The sequence below is a fragment of the Schistocerca piceifrons genome, chromosome 6 (assembly GCF_021461385.2).
Source record: "Schistocerca piceifrons isolate TAMUIC-IGC-003096 chromosome 6, iqSchPice1.1, whole genome shotgun sequence".
Lineage (NCBI taxonomy): Eukaryota > Metazoa > Arthropoda > Insecta > Orthoptera > Acrididae > Schistocerca > Schistocerca piceifrons.
In genome coordinates, this window is record NC_060143.1 from 93,876,733 (window position 1) to 93,895,370 (window position 18,638).

The 18,638-nt window shown below is 39.2% G+C and overlaps 1 protein-coding gene across 1 annotated transcript in view; it reads left to right on the top strand.

Annotated features, from left to right (window-relative positions):
- The window catches only part of LOC124803077 (glucose-6-phosphate isomerase), an 84,670-nt gene that overhangs the window by 36,313 nt on the left and 29,719 nt on the right, over window positions 1-18,638 (top strand). The window contains exons 5-7 of the mRNA XM_047264206.1: window positions 16,419-16,634; window positions 16,811-17,050; window positions 17,517-17,656. Of these exons, the coding sequence (XP_047120162.1) occupies window positions 16,419-16,634; window positions 16,811-17,050; window positions 17,517-17,656 (596 nt within the window). The remainder of the gene's footprint in view (window positions 1-16,418; window positions 16,635-16,810; window positions 17,051-17,516; window positions 17,657-18,638) is intronic.

Below are 18,638 nucleotides of genomic sequence, written 5' to 3' on the forward strand. Positions count from 1 at the left end.
TGATGGCAATTTCCCGGGCCCTTACCTTTATTAAACAATCCCAACACAACCGCGTTTTGTTATGTACGGACTCAATGAGTGGCCTTCTTGCTATTGACCGGTGTTTTTCGCGCCATCCCTTGGTCTCTGCCATCCATGACCATCTCGCTGATCTTCACCGTGCTGCTTGTTCCATTGACTTCCTATGGGTCCCGGGCCATGTGGGTATCCCGGGTAATGAGCTCGCTGATCGTTTGGCTGGGGGAGCAGTTACTTACCCCCGTTTTCTGTAACCCCTCCTGCAGCGGATTTACGGCTTCACATCAAATCCCACTTTGCACAGTCATGGGCCAATTCTTGGGAGGCTACTCCACTGTCTAATAAACTTCGTGCCATTAAGGTGAATCCAGGCCCATGGCGTTCTTCCTTTCGCCTCTCCCGCAAGGAAGCGACCACACTGTGTCGTCTCCGCATTGGCCATACCAGGCTGACCCATGGTTTCCTTTTGCGTGATGAGCCACCCCCGCTATGTGGTTGTGGAGCCTTCCAGTCAGTGGCCCACATTTTGGTTGAATGCCCCCTTCTTTTGGCTCTGCGTGCTAAGTACAGACTCCCCCACACTTTACCTTTGATGTTGGCTGACGATTCCCGGATGGTCTCTCTGGTTCTAGGTTTCCTTCGGGAGAGTGGTTTTTATTCTCAGTTTTAAAGTTTTTAATCTCCCTCTGGTGTTGGGGCAGGGCGGTGAGTGTTTGGGTGTCTCCCACTGTAGGCAGTGTTCAGAGATTCCCGATTCACCTCCCTGACCGGAATCCTCTTTTCTTTCCCTTTTACTCTGTTTTTACCCCTTCTTTTTAAGGCTTGGTTAGTTTTTCCTATTCCCATACGTACTTTCTGCGTTATAGCAGTTGTACCTTTTAAGTCACAGGTGGTCTTGCCTATGCTGCTTCAGCATAGTGTTGGGTTCATTCTCTTGCCAACTTCCCTCATTTGTTTTTACTATTGACAACGTGACTGCCCTTTTACGTTTCCCCTTTTTCCGTTTTATTGTTCTGACTTTTCTGAGATGTCCCGTTAGCAGAATGGAGTCTATTTGAAACAAGGGACTGATGACCTTGCTGTTTGGTCACTTTAACCTCAAACAACCAACCAACCAATCTATGTATTTGCAATACATTACATTTGTCTATGTTAAGGGTCAGTTGCCACTCCCTGCACCAAGTGCCTATCCGCTGCAGATCTACCTGCATTTCGCTACAATTTTCTAATGCTGCAACTTCTCTGTATACTACAGCATCATCCGCAAAAAGCCGCATGGAAATTCCGACACTATCTTTTAGGTCATTTATATATATTGTGAAAAGCAATGGTCCCGTAACACTCCCCTGTGGCATGCCAGAGGTTACTTTAACGTCTGTAGACGTCTCTCCGTGGAGAACAACATGCTGTGTTCTGTTTGCTAAAAACTCTTCAATCCAGCCACACAGCTGGTGTGATATTCCGTAGGCTCTTACTTTATCAGGCGGCAGTACGGAAGTGTATTGAACGCCTTCTGGAAGTCAAGGAAAATGGCATCTACCTGGGAGCCTGTATCTAATATTTTCTGGGTTTCAGGAACAAATAAAGCGAGTTGGGTCTCACACAATAGCTGTTTCCGGAATCCATGTTGATTCCTACAGAGTAGATTCTGGGTTTCCAGATACAACATGATACGTGAGCAAAAAACATGATCTAAAATCCTACAACAGATCAATGTCAGAGATATAGGCCTATAGTTTTGCACATCTACTCGACGACCCTTCTTGAAAACTGGAACTACCTGTGCTCTTTTCCAATCATTTGGAACCTTCCGTTTCTCTAGAGACTTGCGGTACACGGCTGCTAGAAGGGGGGCAAGTTCTTTCGCGCACTCTGTGTAGAATGGAATTGGTATCTCGTCAGGTCCAGTGGACTTTCCTCTGTTGAGTGACTTCAGTTGCTTTTCTATTCCTTGGACAATTATTTCGATGTCAGCCATTTTTTCGTTCATGTGAGGAATTAGAGAAGGAACTGCAGTGCGGTCTTCCTCTGTGAAACAGCTTTGGAAAAAGGTGTTTAGTATTTCAGCTTTACGCATGTCATCCTCTGTTTCAATGCCATTATCGTCCCAGAGTGTCTGAATACGCTGTTTCGATCCACTTACTGATTTAATGTAAGACCAGAAGTTCCTAGGATTTTCTGTCAAGTCGGTACATAGAATTTTACTTTCGAATTCACTGAACGCTTCACGCATAGCCCTCCTTATGCTAACTTTGACATCGTTTAGCTTCTGTTTGTCTGAGAGGTTTTGGCTGCATTTAAATTTGCAGTGAAGCTCTCTTTGCTTTCGCAGTAGTTCCCTAACTTTGTTGTTGAACCACGGTGGGTTTTTCCTGTCCCTCACAGTTTTACTCAGCACGTACCTGCCTAAACGCATTTCATGATTGCCTTGAACTTTTTCCATAAACACTCAACATTGTCAGTGTCAGAACAGAAATTTTCGTTTTGATCTGTTAGGTAGTCTGAAATCTGCCTTCTATTACTCTTGCTAAACAGATAAATCTTCCTCCCTTTTTTTATATTCCTATTTACTTCCATATTCAGGGATGCTGCAATGGCCTTATGATCACTGATTTCCTGTTCTGCGCTTACAGAGTCGACACGTATGGGTCTGTTTATTATCAGTAGGTCCAAGATGTTATCTCCACGAGTCGGTTCTCTGTTTAATTGCTCGAGGTAATTTTTGGATAGTGCACGTCAAACAGTAAAACTCCATTTCATACCTATTTACAGATCAACTGTGAAAGGTAAGTGCATGTGATTATTGTTAATTGTGTAGCAATTCTTTTTTCTGTGGCCATTATTGAGTATGCAGTTCAGTAAAGGAAAAGGGAACATGTAATAAATTTATATAAAAAAGTACGCACAAGTTCTGCAGCATATAATGATTGTATATTTTTACCACATTTGCATTACCTACAGCCAAAAATTGTGTATAATTGTAGGTGTTATTCTTTGCTCTTAAAAACAGTTATTAAAATATAGGGGTTTACCTCTAAATAAATTTCACAGAAATATGTTTTAATTGAAAAGGTAAAAAAGTGTTCAGAGTAGCAGAGATTCCATTCGTAAATTACTCGCAGCAAAGTAGTGATTCCTATCAAACATTTTCAATTTTTACAAAAGCATTCGCATCGCTATAGTTTACCATGGTCTTCAGTTCCTGACTGCACTCTCATAACATACAGTAGTCTGTTGTCTTGTTACAGTGTATTATTCATTTGTTGTTTCCCATCATCAGGGATTTGGAATGAGTCAAGATATACATAAACATGAGACGAGGACAATCTAATCTGTGTACTTCATTAACTACTGTAACTACACTGCTTGGTGGTGCTGTTTTACATCCACATCTATACTCTGCAAACCACAGTGAGGTGCATGGCTCAGAGTACATACCATTGTACCAGTTATTATGGTTTCTTCCTGTTCCATTCATGTATGAAGCATGGGAAGAATGATTGTTTCAATGCCTCTGTACATGCAGTAATTATTCTGATCTTATTCTCACGATCCCTATGTGAGCGATACATAGGGAATAGTAGTATATTGCACGAGTCACCATTTGAAGCCAGTTCTTGAAACTTTATTTATAGACTTTCTCGGGATAGTTTATGCCTATCTTGAAGAGTCTTCCAGTTCAGTTCCTTCAGTATCTCTGTGACATTCTACCATTGATTAAACAAACCTGTGACCATTTGTGCTGTACTTCTCTGTATACATTCAGTATCCCCTGTTAATCCTATTTGGTACATATCGCACACATTTGAGCAATATTCTAGGATGGGTCACACGAGTGATTTATAAGCAATCCTCTTTGTAGACTGACTGCACTTATCTAATATTCTACCAATAAATCAGCCTACCACCTGCTTTACCCACAACTGAACCTATGTGATCATTCCTTTTCACATCCCTACAGGATGTTATACCCAGATATTTGTATGAGTTGGCTGATTCCAACAGGGACTCATTACATTCTTAGGATACTATGTTTTCTTTTTCATTTTGTGAATTGCACAATTTTGCATTTCTGAACATTTAAAGCAAGTTACCCACCTTTGCAGCACTTTAAAACCTTATTAAGGTCAGACTGAATATTTATGCAGTGTCTTTCAGATAGTACTTCACTACAGATAACTGCATCATGTGCAAGAAGTCTGATGTTGCCATTAATATTGTCGGCAAGCTCAGTAATATGAGACATGAACAGCAAGGGTCCCAACACACTTCTCTGGGTTACGCCCGGAGTTACTTATACATCTGATGACTCTCCATCCAAGATAACATGCTGTGTCCTCCCGACCAAAAAGTCCTCAATTCAGTCACAAATTTCACTTGATACCCTATATGATCAAACTTTTGCCAATAAATGTAGAAGTGGTAGTGGGTCAAATGCTTTTTGTGCCACAAACTTCTCCCCAATCCTATTCAATACCTCCTCATTAGTTACGTGATCTACCCACGTAATCTTCAACATTCTTCTGTAGCACCACATTTCGAAAGCTTCTATTCTCTTCTTGTCCAAACTTTATTGCCCATGTTTCACTTCCATACATGGCTACACTCCATACAAATACTTTCAGAAACGACTTCCAGACACTTAAATCTATACTCAATGTTAACAAATTCCTCTTCTTCAGAAACGCTTTCATTGCCATTGCCAGTCTACATTTTATATCCTCTCTACTTTGATCATCATCAGTTATTTTGCTCCCCAAATAGCAAAACTCCTTTACTACTTTAAGTGTCTCATTTCCTACATTTCTACGGAATCCAAACTGATCTTCCCCGAGGTCGGCTTCTACTAGGTTTTCCATTTGTCTGTAAATAATTCGCGTTAGTATTTTGCAGCTGTGGCTTATTAAACTGATAATTCGGTAATTTTCACTTCTGTCAACACCTGCTTTATTCTTCTTGAAGTCTGAGGGTATTTCGCCTGTCTCGTACATCTTGCTCACCAGATGGCAGAGTTTTGTCAGGACTGGCTCTCCCAAGGCCGTCAGTAGTTCTAATGGAATGTTGTCTACTCCCGGGGCCTTGTTTCAACTCAGGTCTTTCAGTGCTCTGTCAAACTCTTCACGCAGTATCGTATCTCGAATTCTAGTCACCCATGACTAATAATTTTTCGTTTAGTTTAGAGTGCTACTTCAGTCGTGTTTCTTATCTTTGGATGAAACAGGTAATGATTGGTGTGGTGATACATACAACTCAGATTATCCAGTTTTACAGTTGTCATTATCCTTTAAGTTAGCTAATTAACAGAAGTCTGTAATAACAAGTACTTGAAGATGCTGTGTTAACATCAGTCTGTTGTTATTAAATATTACTGCAACACGACAATTTAATACAATTTAGATTCCTTCAGTAACACCACTGTCTGTCGACATTGCTGTGTGATCACTGGAATGATAAAACGAGATGTTTCCTATGTGCTGTAAACCACCACATTTATCAGAATTAATATAAGTGACTTCCATAATCAGTTGGTCAATAAAAGAATATGTGACTCAATGACAGACCATTTTTACTGGGTAGCACTTCCCCCAGTGTGGGAAAAAAAATATGTTAGTGATACATCATCACGTAGTTGATGTGTCATAAAAAATGCGCTCTGTCACTTTTTGATCCTCGTTTAAGAATATTTTGTGAGTATATATGTGCTCCCAGAAATTTAATCTTTGCAATGTTTCTCTGCTCAAGGGGATTCACCATTACAGTTACCATGTGGCTTTCCATGGGAGTTATTTTGAAGATAACTGAGTACCTTCTACGAAACAAGTTACGTATTTTAGAAATCTCAGTACCCAGGCCAGTATATTGAGGAGCTGGTAGGGTTGAAGGACATAATTTATCATTTTAACTCCTTCATTCATGTGGTGCAAGACACATTTACTGTTCATCTCTGAAACTGGAATAAAAAATAAATTTTCTCACACTATATTTACATGCTACACAACTTGCAGAAGATGAAAATCAAGATTCATAGACATATTCTGCTGCTCTGCTCACATTTGGCCTGAACTGAAGTTGCTAGCTCATTATTAACCCTTTGTGCATCACATCTAGAAAGAAATTACCCCAATTTTTTTTATGATGAATATTTACTGTATATGCTGCACATATGCCATATCTATTGCAAAAGTCCTTTTGAAGCTATTGGCAAATAAATAAAATAATGATTCCAAATGGCATCATTGTCACAGAAATTCACCGTAAATATTACTTAGGTGTAAAGAAGTCAGTATAAATTCATAAACTAATTTCTTATTTATTTTGTTAGTAAGTATTAAAACTCTTTATTGTTTTGTTAAGGAATAAAACAGCATGTTTCTTTAACCTTTCATTTGTTTTTAACATAAAACCATGCTACAGAATTGATTTTTTACTGATTTATTACAATGAAAATTTCTGAAACAGTTGTTTTGTTTGTTAAAACACAATGCAACATTGCACTTGGAGCATTTAGTTCTTGAATATACCTTTATACAAAGGCTGTATCTTGATTCTGATTCTAAATGCTCTGGCCAATGTCCTATTTGGTCAAAGCACACACCAGCGACTGGGCAAATTGCCTTAGGCTTTCTTTTGGGAGCATGTAGCCTTGGACAGTCTGTGGTTGGATGGCCTGTCTTTCTTGCAGGTGTAACAATTCCTTTCTTCAGCAAGGCACTTGCTATTTCTGCTCGAAACTTCAGCACTGGTGTATATTTCTCATTTTTATGAGCGCAATGTTGCCTGCAAAGCAGCCAAGCGTTCACACAATCCAAGTCTATGAAATGGAAAATATTTCTCAGGTAGTACCTCTTGCTTTTTATGTTTGTTCTGTATATTTGGACCAACATATCATGGAGGTCCACTCCTCCCATGTTCGTATTATACTCCTGCGCAATGTTGGGATGTGGAACATCTATATACAATCAGGTTCCCCCCCCCCCCCCCCTCCCCTCCCCTCCCCTCTAACGTTCCACATTTTCAAAAGGTTCCTTGCCTTAATAAGTAGAAAGCAGGTGAACAGCTTTATTGTCATAACATTTCAAAATTATAATTTCGTTTGTTTCATCTGCACGGTAATCACTATACCTTTTCTCATTTGTCCAATACATCTTGTAACTTGGCACACTCACAATACCACTTAGTAAATGAATGCCAATGAACTGTCTTGCATCATTGACTCTAGTGATTATACTTTGTCCTAACACTTGAGTAGAGTATAGATTTGTCTGTGTAACTAAATTGTCAGCTATAGTCTCATCAATAAAACTTTCAAAATGTTGGAGGGGAGAATGTTCTTCACTTGGTGGATCAGAAAACTGCACAGCACACTGAACATCCATAGCCTGCAGATCCTTGCATACCCACGTATAGCTCAGGAAATTTCATTTCCTGTTCCTAAAGTTTCAAGCCATACAGATGGGGAATTTCATCATCACTAAGAGCTTCTTCTAAACTGTCCAGCTCGGGTTCTGTCTGTAGAGGCAATACTTGCTGTACTGATGGATCATAGCCACTTTCATCATCCGAAAGAATTTCGTCATCTGATATTTCAGAGTCAACACCATGCAGAAGAAGAAGAAGAAGAAGAAGAAGAAGAATTTCATCATCCCGTAGAGCTTCATATTTTCTACGCTTAACCTATAAAGAAGATATGATGCAAGAATGAAAATTATGAAATATCATATAAGAACAAACACAATTCATTCTTATGATACAAATTCATTTATGCTTACCTCATACATACTAATGCATCAGTGACTCCAAATGGCGCAATTAGAAATTCGTAATAATTACTCAAAGAAATGTATACATAACTGTATTGTAAACCTACCATATTTCTTTCCCTTGCCATTGAGGAACTAGGTAAAGTTTCATAACCTGGAATTTCAGTATACGCAGAATAATACTAAACACAACAATCGTTGTTTACTCACAAATGCAGTAGCACAACTCACGACACTTCTTTGTTCTGCACTTCAAACAAACAGTGAGCCACGAAAGAAAACGCCACTGCGATCTGTTGGCCAAACTTGGAACTATGCGAAGTGATGCCAAACGGTATAATTGAAGCTTTGGGAAGCTCAAAAAAGCCAGGAACACTTAATGATGCGATTTGGAATCGCAGATGCAGAAAGGGTTAATATATTGATTTTTTGAATGTATGTTGGTTTTCTGAATAGGGTCTGTAAATCAGCTGTTGAGATGTAGTCAGCATGGTGAAGTGTAGTTATAAGTACATTTGTAATTATTTTTAATACAGAGAGATTATGATATTTTGTGGATTTCAATGAACTCAGGATGGAGAGATTTTTCAAGGAGATGCTTACTCCCTCTCCTATCACAGCTATAAAGGAAAAAACAGTGAAGTGATTAGTGGTGAAAAATTACTGTGCTCCATTATTTTGTAAATGGAAATGGCTTGAAAAATTTTAAAATGAAAATTTCTTAAAGATTGGAAAAAATAGCCAATTTTTGGATAATCCTGTGAAGTACCTGGAACTGAACTGTGCTGCAGTCTCTTGGCAGGGTGTGCAAATCAATGTACTGTTAGTGTAAGGACTTCCCTCTAGATTGGCAATCAAGCTGCACATTGCTGCTATAGATTTTGTGATTTAAAACAGTTGTTGTTTGCACAAAATGAAAAACTACTGGAAGGTTCCTTGCTGAGTATAGATGTAGGAGAAAACAGTTTTATCTTCTGATGGGGCAGTAGTATTCGGCATACTTCTTCAGATATCATGTGGTTCCTGTACAACATCTGATGACTTCCCATTCTTCTCGTTTAATTCTGTGAAATAATTTTTGGAGTATTTTTGAACCTGGAACTAAAGATGATCTGATGAACTCACTTCCAGAACCATGGGGCCAAATATTGTTACTGGTGACATCAGTACTGGTATTGTCAATTAACAAATGCTCCCAAAAAGCACTTAAGCATAAGAAACAAGATGTCTGTTTAGAGTGGCAATTAATCTGACAACAAATAATCTGTTTTAAATTTGCTTTGCCTGTTTTTGTAAATTTGTCAATATTTTGAATTTTCAGCTTTTCATATACATTGGAACTGTTGCAATTATTCATCTCCACACCACCTTCAAAATCAAATTGATTGCCTTCAAGCCACAACACTTTTAAGTTTCCTGATACTTTCAGTTGATGTTGGAACAAGAATTTGATCACAAGAATTAAAAAGAAGCCTTAGGTGCCCAGATATTTGTTCATGCCTAAATGGACAACTGCTGAAAGTCATTTGATTTTATACAGCATTACAGTTTGTTCTTTGTGTATGTCATGTGTAAAATGAATGCTATAGCATCTACAATCTGTAATATACATTCTTTTTAGTATACTGAATTTCCTGTTATCAAGCTCCTAAACCAAAATAACTAGGTGCCCCAATGCTTTTTGTGGTTGGAGAAAATGAAGAACAGGTAGAGAAGTAGGAGAGAAGTTGGCTAAGTTTGCTACAAAACAATAGATTGAATACATACCCCAGTACTTACAGCTTTATCCTTAATGTACGTATAAAAGTGTCTTTATCCCCCCAAAAAATGAGTAAAATGCAGCCATTACCATCATACCAGGAAAGAAAAGCTATCAGCTGATGTCCGATTGCTTGAAGTATTTGACGTCTTTTCAAATTGTGAATTGTACACCTTATACACTCCTGGAAATGGAAAAAAGAACACATTGACACCGGTGTGTCAGACCCACCATACTTGCTCCGGACACTGCGAGAGGGCTGTACAAACAATGATCACACGCACGGCACAGCGGACACACCAGGAACTGCGGTGTTGGCCGTCGAATGGCGCTAGCTGCGCAGCATTTGTGCACCGCCGCCGTCAGTGTCAGCCAGTTTGCCGTGGCATACGGAGCTCCATCGCAGTCTTTAACACTGGTAGCATGCCGCGACAGCGTGGACGTGAACCGTACGTGCAGTTGACGGACTTTGAGCGAGGGCGTATAGTGGGCATGCGGGAGGCCGGGTGGACGTACCGCCGAATTGCTCAACACGTGGGGCGTGAGGTCTTCACAGTACATCGATGTTGTCGCCAGTGGTCGGCGGAAGGTGCACGTGCCCGTCGACCTGGGACCGGACCGCAGCGACGCACGGATGCACGCAAAGACCGTAGGATCCTACGCAGTGCCGTAGGGGACCGCACCGCCACTTCCCAGCAAATTAGGGACACTGTTGCTCCTGGGGTATCGGTGAGGACCATTCGCAACTGTCTCCATGAAGCTGGGCTACGGTCCCGCACACCGTTAGGCCGTCTTCCGCTCACGCCCCAACATCGTGCAGCCCGCCTCCAGTGGTGTCGCGACAGGTGTGAACGGAGGGACGAATGGAGACGTGTCGTCTTCAGCGATGAGAGTCGCTTCTGTCTTGGTGCCAATGATGGTCGTATGCGTGTTTGGCGCCGTGCAGGTGAGCGCCACAATCAGGACTGCATACGACCGAGGCACACAGGGCCAACACCCGGCATCATGGTGTGGGGAGCGATCTCCTACACTGGCCGTACACCACTGGTGATCGTCGAGGGGACACTGAATAGTGCACGGTACATCCAAACCGTCATCGAACCCATCGTTCTACCATTCCTAGACCGGCAAGGGAACTTGCTGTTCCAACAGGACAATGCACGTCCGTATGTATCCCGTGCCACCCAACGTGCTCTAGAAGGTGTAAGTCAACTACCCTGGCCAGCAAGATCTCCGGATCTGTCCCCCATTGAGCATGTTTGGGACTGGATGAAGCGTCGTCTCACGCGGTCTGCACGTTCAGCACCAACGCTGGTCCAACTGAGGCGCCAGGTGGAAATGGCATGGCAAGCCATTCCACAGGACTACATCCAGCATCTCTACGATCGTCTCCATGGGAGAATAGCAGCCTGCATTGCTGCGAAAGGTGGATATACACTGTACTAGTGCCGACATTGTGCATGCTCTGTTGCCTGTGTCTATGTGCCTGTGGTTCTGTCAGTGTGATCATGTGATGTATCTGACCCCAGGAATGTGTCAATAAAGTTTCCCCTTCCTGGGACAATGAATTCACGGTGTTCTTATTTCAATTTCCAGGAGTGTATTTCAGCTTTTGAAGTTAATATACTGGAAACAAATAAAACATTGGACTTTATTTTGTGAGACTTCTGTGAAATATTTCCAGGCCCATGATTTTCTCTTTGTTTCTATCAGTATATATGGCAAGTATTGCATGCAGGACACCTCTATCCTATGAATGCCAAACCATTAATTGTGGGAACTACACTAGCTATATCAAAGCTCGTTTCCATTTTCTACCTATCATCTCACCAAGTCACCATTTAAAATTATTTAAATCTGATTGCTCACAAGCAAATTAAATTCGCGAAAATATTTCAGAAGTAAAGAAATTTTGCAAGATAATGACCATGGTGTGGAATTTAAATTGAATATGGTATGCTTGAATATTTTCACTGTCTACCATCATAATTTATTCATTGAGTTATCTAGCTCAGCTACGAACATTGTACCATAATCAAAACACAATGGTGAAAGAGAAATTTCTCCTGAACTTGTGAAATTTTGCTCCTACTCTAAAATCAAAATATTGTGTAGTTTGTTAAAGGATATGGATGCAGAAAAATAAAATAAAATGTACTTTAATTTTCTGCTCCTCAAATTACACTGTATTGCAGCCAGCAGACAACAGTTCATAGTTTTATCAATGAATGATCACACTTTCACGAACATCGGTAAAACATTCATGTATCATTTGTGCAGCCCAAAGCTCTGTTGCTATATAGTGAGTCCCAAATCTAGTGATTATGAAGTTTTGTTTGTTGTTGGTTGTAAAATGTAGCTTGTTTTATTAGTAGATGCCTAGCATTCCAGAGCACTCTGTCAGAGTTGGAAGGCAGTTTTGCCACAGTTTTGTGTCCTTTTATTTGCATTTTGACTGTATAGCTGCATTTTTGTATGTCGTTGTGGGAAATGTATTTTGGTCTGTGCGAATTTTTCTGTGCTCACACTTCTGACACATTTTTGAGAAAATCCCAATTAAATGTAAAGGCTGTCCTCATGTAGTTTTAGCAGTTTATCTTACACTGTTTTATCTATGTGAGTGCTGTGCAAGTGGACCCCTGATGGTGCTATTCATCTGAATGTAATATTTTTTTAGATCAGACATGGCTTTGATATCATAATCATATGAGAATAATTTCTGTTTGATAGACAATTTGTGAAGAAAACTCAGAACAAAGCTTTTTAAGATTTATTTAAAGGAGAGCTCTTGTGTCTTAATTGAAATTTTCTTACCCATTATGAGATATGTGTAAATAAACGCCACTGTGAACATCACTCGTAACAGAGGTTAGTAATTTCTGATATTAAAATATAAAGATGTGTGTTTGTGTGTCTCCTTTCCCCGTGTAGTAGTGAAATGTACAAATAATGTCACATCATTGTTTGTTTTGATTAATGTCAATTAGTTCCTACTGCTACAATTTTAATATTTTCACTGTGGTTAGTGCTTTAGGTGTGCTATATTAATGAAACTGCATTTTTTTTCTAGGCAATTGTAAAAAATATGATGTCTAACTTGAACCTAGTTTGTCATGTATGCCATTCTTGAGCGGTTTAGATAATGCGTGTTGAGGAGCTTCAGTACTACTAGTATGTGTGTGTGTATGGGAGGGGGGCATGTGAGAAGAGGAATAGGAGTAAAAACATGATAAGAGGAAAAGTTGGAGATGGCAAAGGACTGGAAATGTGGTGGCTAAAATCAGGTATTGTTGTGTGTTCAAAATTACTTTGGGACTGACAGTGTGGCAGGAGCACATGGAGGTATGGAGCAGAGTTGCCACACCCCACATGGGATTAGCTTACACCCAAACTCGCAAACTACTCACTTAATAAACATGGAACTTGCATCAGTGTGTTGTGGAAGAGCTGCATTATGTTTTCATGTTAGTTTTGTTTGCGGCCACACAAAATTGTGATGATATACAGACAGTTTACAGAAATGCATTTTGTTATGAAATTAGAGAATTCTCGACATGAGGGAAACTTTTTTGTTTTTCAAGTTAGATGAACACAGTAAGTAAATGAAATCTTAAGATAACATCAATTTTTCATGTACTTCATGCCAGAACTCTGTCAGTTTCGTAACATGAGGTAATTTCAGGTTACTGTGACGCACAGTGTTCCGCATGCGTGTCAAGTACTAAGTGGTCGCCTGTATGGTTTTGTTATGAGAAACAGATCGCTAGATTTAGAATTATCCTTTTATTAATTTTTCTGATCCTCCTCCTTATTTCTAACACAGCGAAATATAAGATTTATGCATGTTTATTGCGGTGAGAAAACGCATCTTAAATAGGCAAACCAGGACAGGGAGAAAGGACAAAAGTGGTACAAAAAATATTATTTCAGTTTTTCAGCAATTATATTGTAAACACTGACATTTATAGTGTTATGTAGAATGACTTCCTGAGATGATCTTCCTTTGCAGTTAGTTGTTGTGTAGCTCCTTACCATTGCAAACTGCACACTTCATGCATGCGAATCTGCCTATACTTAATTTTTGTGGTGATAATGGAAAAACTCTACCAGCATCACTTTCATTGCTATGACAGATGCTTGAAGTATCACTGTAACTGTCACTATTGCTATTTAATGAAATAGTCATCTCCTCCATTGAATGTTCCAAAACAGCTTCACTCTGCCATGCTTTCTCCATAATGATCTACATGATGTTAGCCTTCTTCCAGTCTTCAGAGGTGGCATTACTGTCAGTTTCTTTTGTGAGTGCTTAGACTGCAGAAAGGGTAAGTTTATTCCTGGCAACAAAACTTTTAATTGCGCATATGTTAAATCTACAAGGCCACAGTAGCAGTGGTAAGATGGTAACTTATTAATTGCGTGCCCATACCTTTTTGCCAGCTTGTAGATTTTGTATTTGGAGAACTGTGAATGGAGATATGTCAGTTCCATAAACTCCACCTTTCTAAGATTATCACATACTTTGACATTACAACTCTGAAGCCAACCACAGTCATTTCCTGCTTTCACTTTGCCGTGGGAAGTGCCTTGACAACAACTACTGAATGTGCAGAAGCATTATCTTGCTCAGTTGGTGACAATTTTCCCAGATTTTTAATGAGTGATTCTAGAAACAACTTTGTAAATGTAATGTGGTTTGTTTCTTCACGATAATCTCCTGTCTCATTTGATTTAACAAGCCAGAGACCATTCAAGAGAAGATCTTCCACGATGGCTGCATGACAAAGAATAAATCTATATCCCTCACCTGAAGGCATTGCCATTGTTCCATTAGTTGTGTCATCTGTCCAGCTCTGCTTCATAACGTGACCAGAAATGCCCCATGTTTCATTAAGCCACACTATTTCATCCGATATTCATACGGAGGCTGTGTCTTAAAAATTGGCATTGCCATGCAGCTACATTATCCCTCTCCGTCAACAGAAAATGGTCATAGAAATGTCCATAGTGAAATCCTAGGTCATGCAAAACTGTGTTGAAAAAGACCTGATTGTTTAAGGGTGACCAATAACAAGTTGAATGTCAGAGTTTCCTTTCTACGGTAATAATCATAGCCGTGACAACAAATAGCATCCTAAACAAATGCATCTACGTATATTGTAATCTGCTTGTACGTACAATGTCGCCCCCCCCCCTCCCCCTCCCCCTGAGACTGTCTATCTTAGATGTTTTTTCAGCTTCATTTTATTTCTCAAACATTTCCTTGCCAATCTTCACAATAGTGTTTTTATTTGTGTACAGAGCCATAGCAGTTGTACTGATCACATTGTTAATGGAGAACAGTGAGCCACCATTAAGTGATTCAGTCTAAGTAGTCACAAATGTGCAAATCATTTCTCTCAGCTGACCTCGTATGGCAGTCCCCTGGTCAAGAGAAGAACACAGAACTTTTCCACTCGTAACTTTTGATATTGTTCAGTACCACATAAAAAATAACAGTAACAACAAATAAAATATTACCTCTTGCATCAGTAAAAAGACAACAGACAAAATCACAGGACACAACGTTCACAAAGTATACAAACTGTCCAGAACTCTGACACAGTACAAGTGGCAAGTGTTGCAGTATGGAGTAAAGGTTTGGCAACTTCAGGCAATTGCTGTGGCTACAGGCCTCGTGGGATTGATGGGATGCAGTCCATGCCTCCAGCTTGGACTACCCGCTGTCATAGTTATCAATTGTAAAGTAATTTTGACCAGACTATAGTAGAGGTTTGTGGGATAAAAGATGTACTGTGGTTGATTTCCATGATGGCTATTCAGATAGTTGGTTACTAGTCATACCTGTAGGATCCTCTGCACTAGTTTGCAGGATTAGTGGTTGATGATGTGGTCATTTACATATATTGCTCTCTCTGTGACCTGAAAAGAAATGCTTCTGACTGAATAGTTTGAGATGGCAAGAGAGAGATGTGTGAGACAGGGATTGCCTCTCCATTAGGTTGCAGGGATTAGAGCGAGAGTGTCATTGAATAAGGACACTCGGTAGATTGGACAAGTAACAGGGTACTTCTTTCAGGAGTGAGGGAAGAATATTCCTCATACCAGAGCATTCTGAAAATAAGAGGAAGCCAAGCTATGGTGAAAAAGATGGTAAAGCTGGGTGATTTGGGCATTAATAAAGTGGATAGGGCTGTGTAGAACAATGTACAATGTTTGAAGAAGTACAAGTAGATTGCAATCATGAATTTGGTTTTATAAGAGTTTCTAATATGTTGTGTTGTACACAAGTACAGGAGAATGTAAAAGATTGAATATTAAAGTACCGCAAATAGAAAGATAATGTACAACAGAAACAGAATCCTGGTTTGAAATAAGTGCTTGTGGGCAACGGAGATAGGGGAGAGGGGGTCAATACAGAAGTCACTTTGCAAGATTGGTCATTTTTAATAGCAGTTCATACTGTCCTACACAGGCGGATGGTACATACAGTAGACATATGTGTCACAGAGAAAAGAAAAGAAATGCTTTGAAATAAGTGTTGCAGACAACAGAACAGGGTTGAGGTTTTCAGTATAGAATCACATGTGTGACTGGCCATTGCAGCAGCAGATGCTGAAACTGAACTACATGGATGATTGGTACAAAATAAGCACACAAAGGCTGTCACAGCATGTGAGTGCAATAAAATCTACTTTAGCTTTGTGCTGTGTCAGTCCAAAGTGTGTCCACTAAATTTTGGAAAGCTTTTCCGCTTATGAAGAAAAATTCTGGGAGGGACAAGAAATGTGTCTTAGTGAAATTTACTGTAATTTGTTAAACTTGTTTTGTGATGTTACATGTATTTATGAGAGGTGTTTTTTTTTTTTTTTTTTCTCCAGGGACCACTAATGGTCACAGAAGCTCTGAAGCATTATGCAATTGGTCCTCAAGTACACTTTGTTTCTAACATTGATGGTACACATTTAGCAGAAACTTTGAAAAAAGTGAATCCAGAGACAACATTGTTTATTATTGCATCAAAAACCTTTACTACTCAGGAAACAATAACAAACGCAACATCTGCTCGAGAATGGTTCCTGGCAAAAGCAAAAGACGTAAGAATTTGATTTGATTATCTTACTGTTTGTTAATAATAATAATAATAATAATAATAATAATAATAATATTTTATTATTATTACTATATTATTTTACTATAGTTGAATTTATACTGATCATTTCATGTCAAAAGGGTATTAAAATCAAAGCTGCCTCCCATTGATTGTTTCCAGAAAAGTGCTGTTGCAAAGCATTTTGTAGCTTTATCAACGAACACTGCAAAGGTGGTGGAGTTTGGAATTGACCAAAACAATATGTTTGGTTTTTGGGATTGGGTTGGTGGAAGGTACTCACTGTGGTCTGCTATTGGACTGTCGATTGCTCTGTCGATTGGATTTGACAATTTTGAACAGCTGCTGAAGGGAGCTCACTTCATGGACAACCATTTTTGCAACACTCCACTTGAGGAAAATGTAAGTTGGTTGTTATACTTTACTCATCTTAAGGCAAACACCTGGAAAGAAGAGCAGTTTTGAAAGTTTTCTGAATAACTCACTTTTAATGTTGTTATATATGCAACCCTATGTTCCAGATTTCAATAATGTTACTTTAAGTGCCTTCATATTGGGAAGATGTACTATTGGGAATAACAACACACTCCCTAACCAAGAAACAGAATAATATATGGAACTATGGTAATAGAAATATAATAGGTGTGGGTAACATTTTCAGCCATTGACAAAAGCTTTACTTGTTCATGAAATAGAGATGTTGAAAAAAAAATTCTTGGATTTGTGTAACTTTCATGAATTTTAGTATGGTTGCCATACACAATTGTCATCCACATTCTCCCTAATCTCTTATTTCAAACTTGTATTGTAGTTCATTTACATTGTCAAGTCAGGTTAATATTAATTAGACTTTGCTTCTTTGTCACAGGCACCTGTAATTCTTGCTCTTCTTGGGATTTGGTACATAAATTTTTACAAGGCAGAAACTCATGTACTCTTGCCATATGACCAGTATCTGCATAGATTTGCCGCATACTTCCAGCAGGGTGATATGGAATCAAATGGAAAGTAAGACTCAGTTTTACAACAATTTTGTAATTTAAATGAGAATTTTAATGAGCTTATTAAATGTGTTTGTTTAAACACATAATAGATAGATAAAATTGTTGTGTGTGGAACAAAGCATTGGTAATTCGTGACTTAATTGTTTACTTCATGCATCAAGATACTCATTAATAGTTCATGTACTCAGTTTGTATTTCAGCAGTTATGAAAAGGGTAGACTGCTATTCACTGTAAAGATGGCACATTGAGTTGCAGACAGACACAACAAAAATACTGACACACTAAGCTTCTGGCCAAATTCTTCTTCAGGAGAGAAAGGAAAGAACACACACATTGACACAAGCAGGTAGCTTTGCTATCTCCAGCCATTTTAGCTGTTCAATGCAACACTTGCAGTCCGACCAAAGCGACTGCAGATATCGGTCGTGTGTTCATGAAGTGGCCTGCTTGTGTGAATGTGTATTTTCCTTTCTTTCCTGAAGAAGGAAATGGGCAAAAGCTTAGTGTGTAAGAGTGTGCTTGTTGTGCCTGTCTGCAACTCAACATGTCAGCAATCTATCCTTTTCATAATTTTTGATATTCCAGTCTGGATTGTCCATTGTTCAATTTCTCTTTCTCAACCATTCCATTTTTTCTTAAGTCAAATGTGATGATTTGACTTACTTTTTGATATCATTGCAAAAATAGTATATTTAATGCACACGATTATAGTTTTTAGCCCTTAGCTAACACCAGCTCACACTCTTGGGAACATGGCTGTTGGAACAGCCAATTCTTGCTGTTGAGCTTTTGGACAATTATGCAGGATGACCTTCAAACTGTGCCCGTTGCACGAGATATGAACAATATATTATCTTATTTATTTGATTTTTGAAGTGCATTCTTATTATCAATTTTGTAACTTTTGCATCCAGTATTGATGAAACTAGGCGCAATCTTGAAAGCTGAGAGTTTCAAAGACCAAGGAAAAATGTGGTTCTAGTAT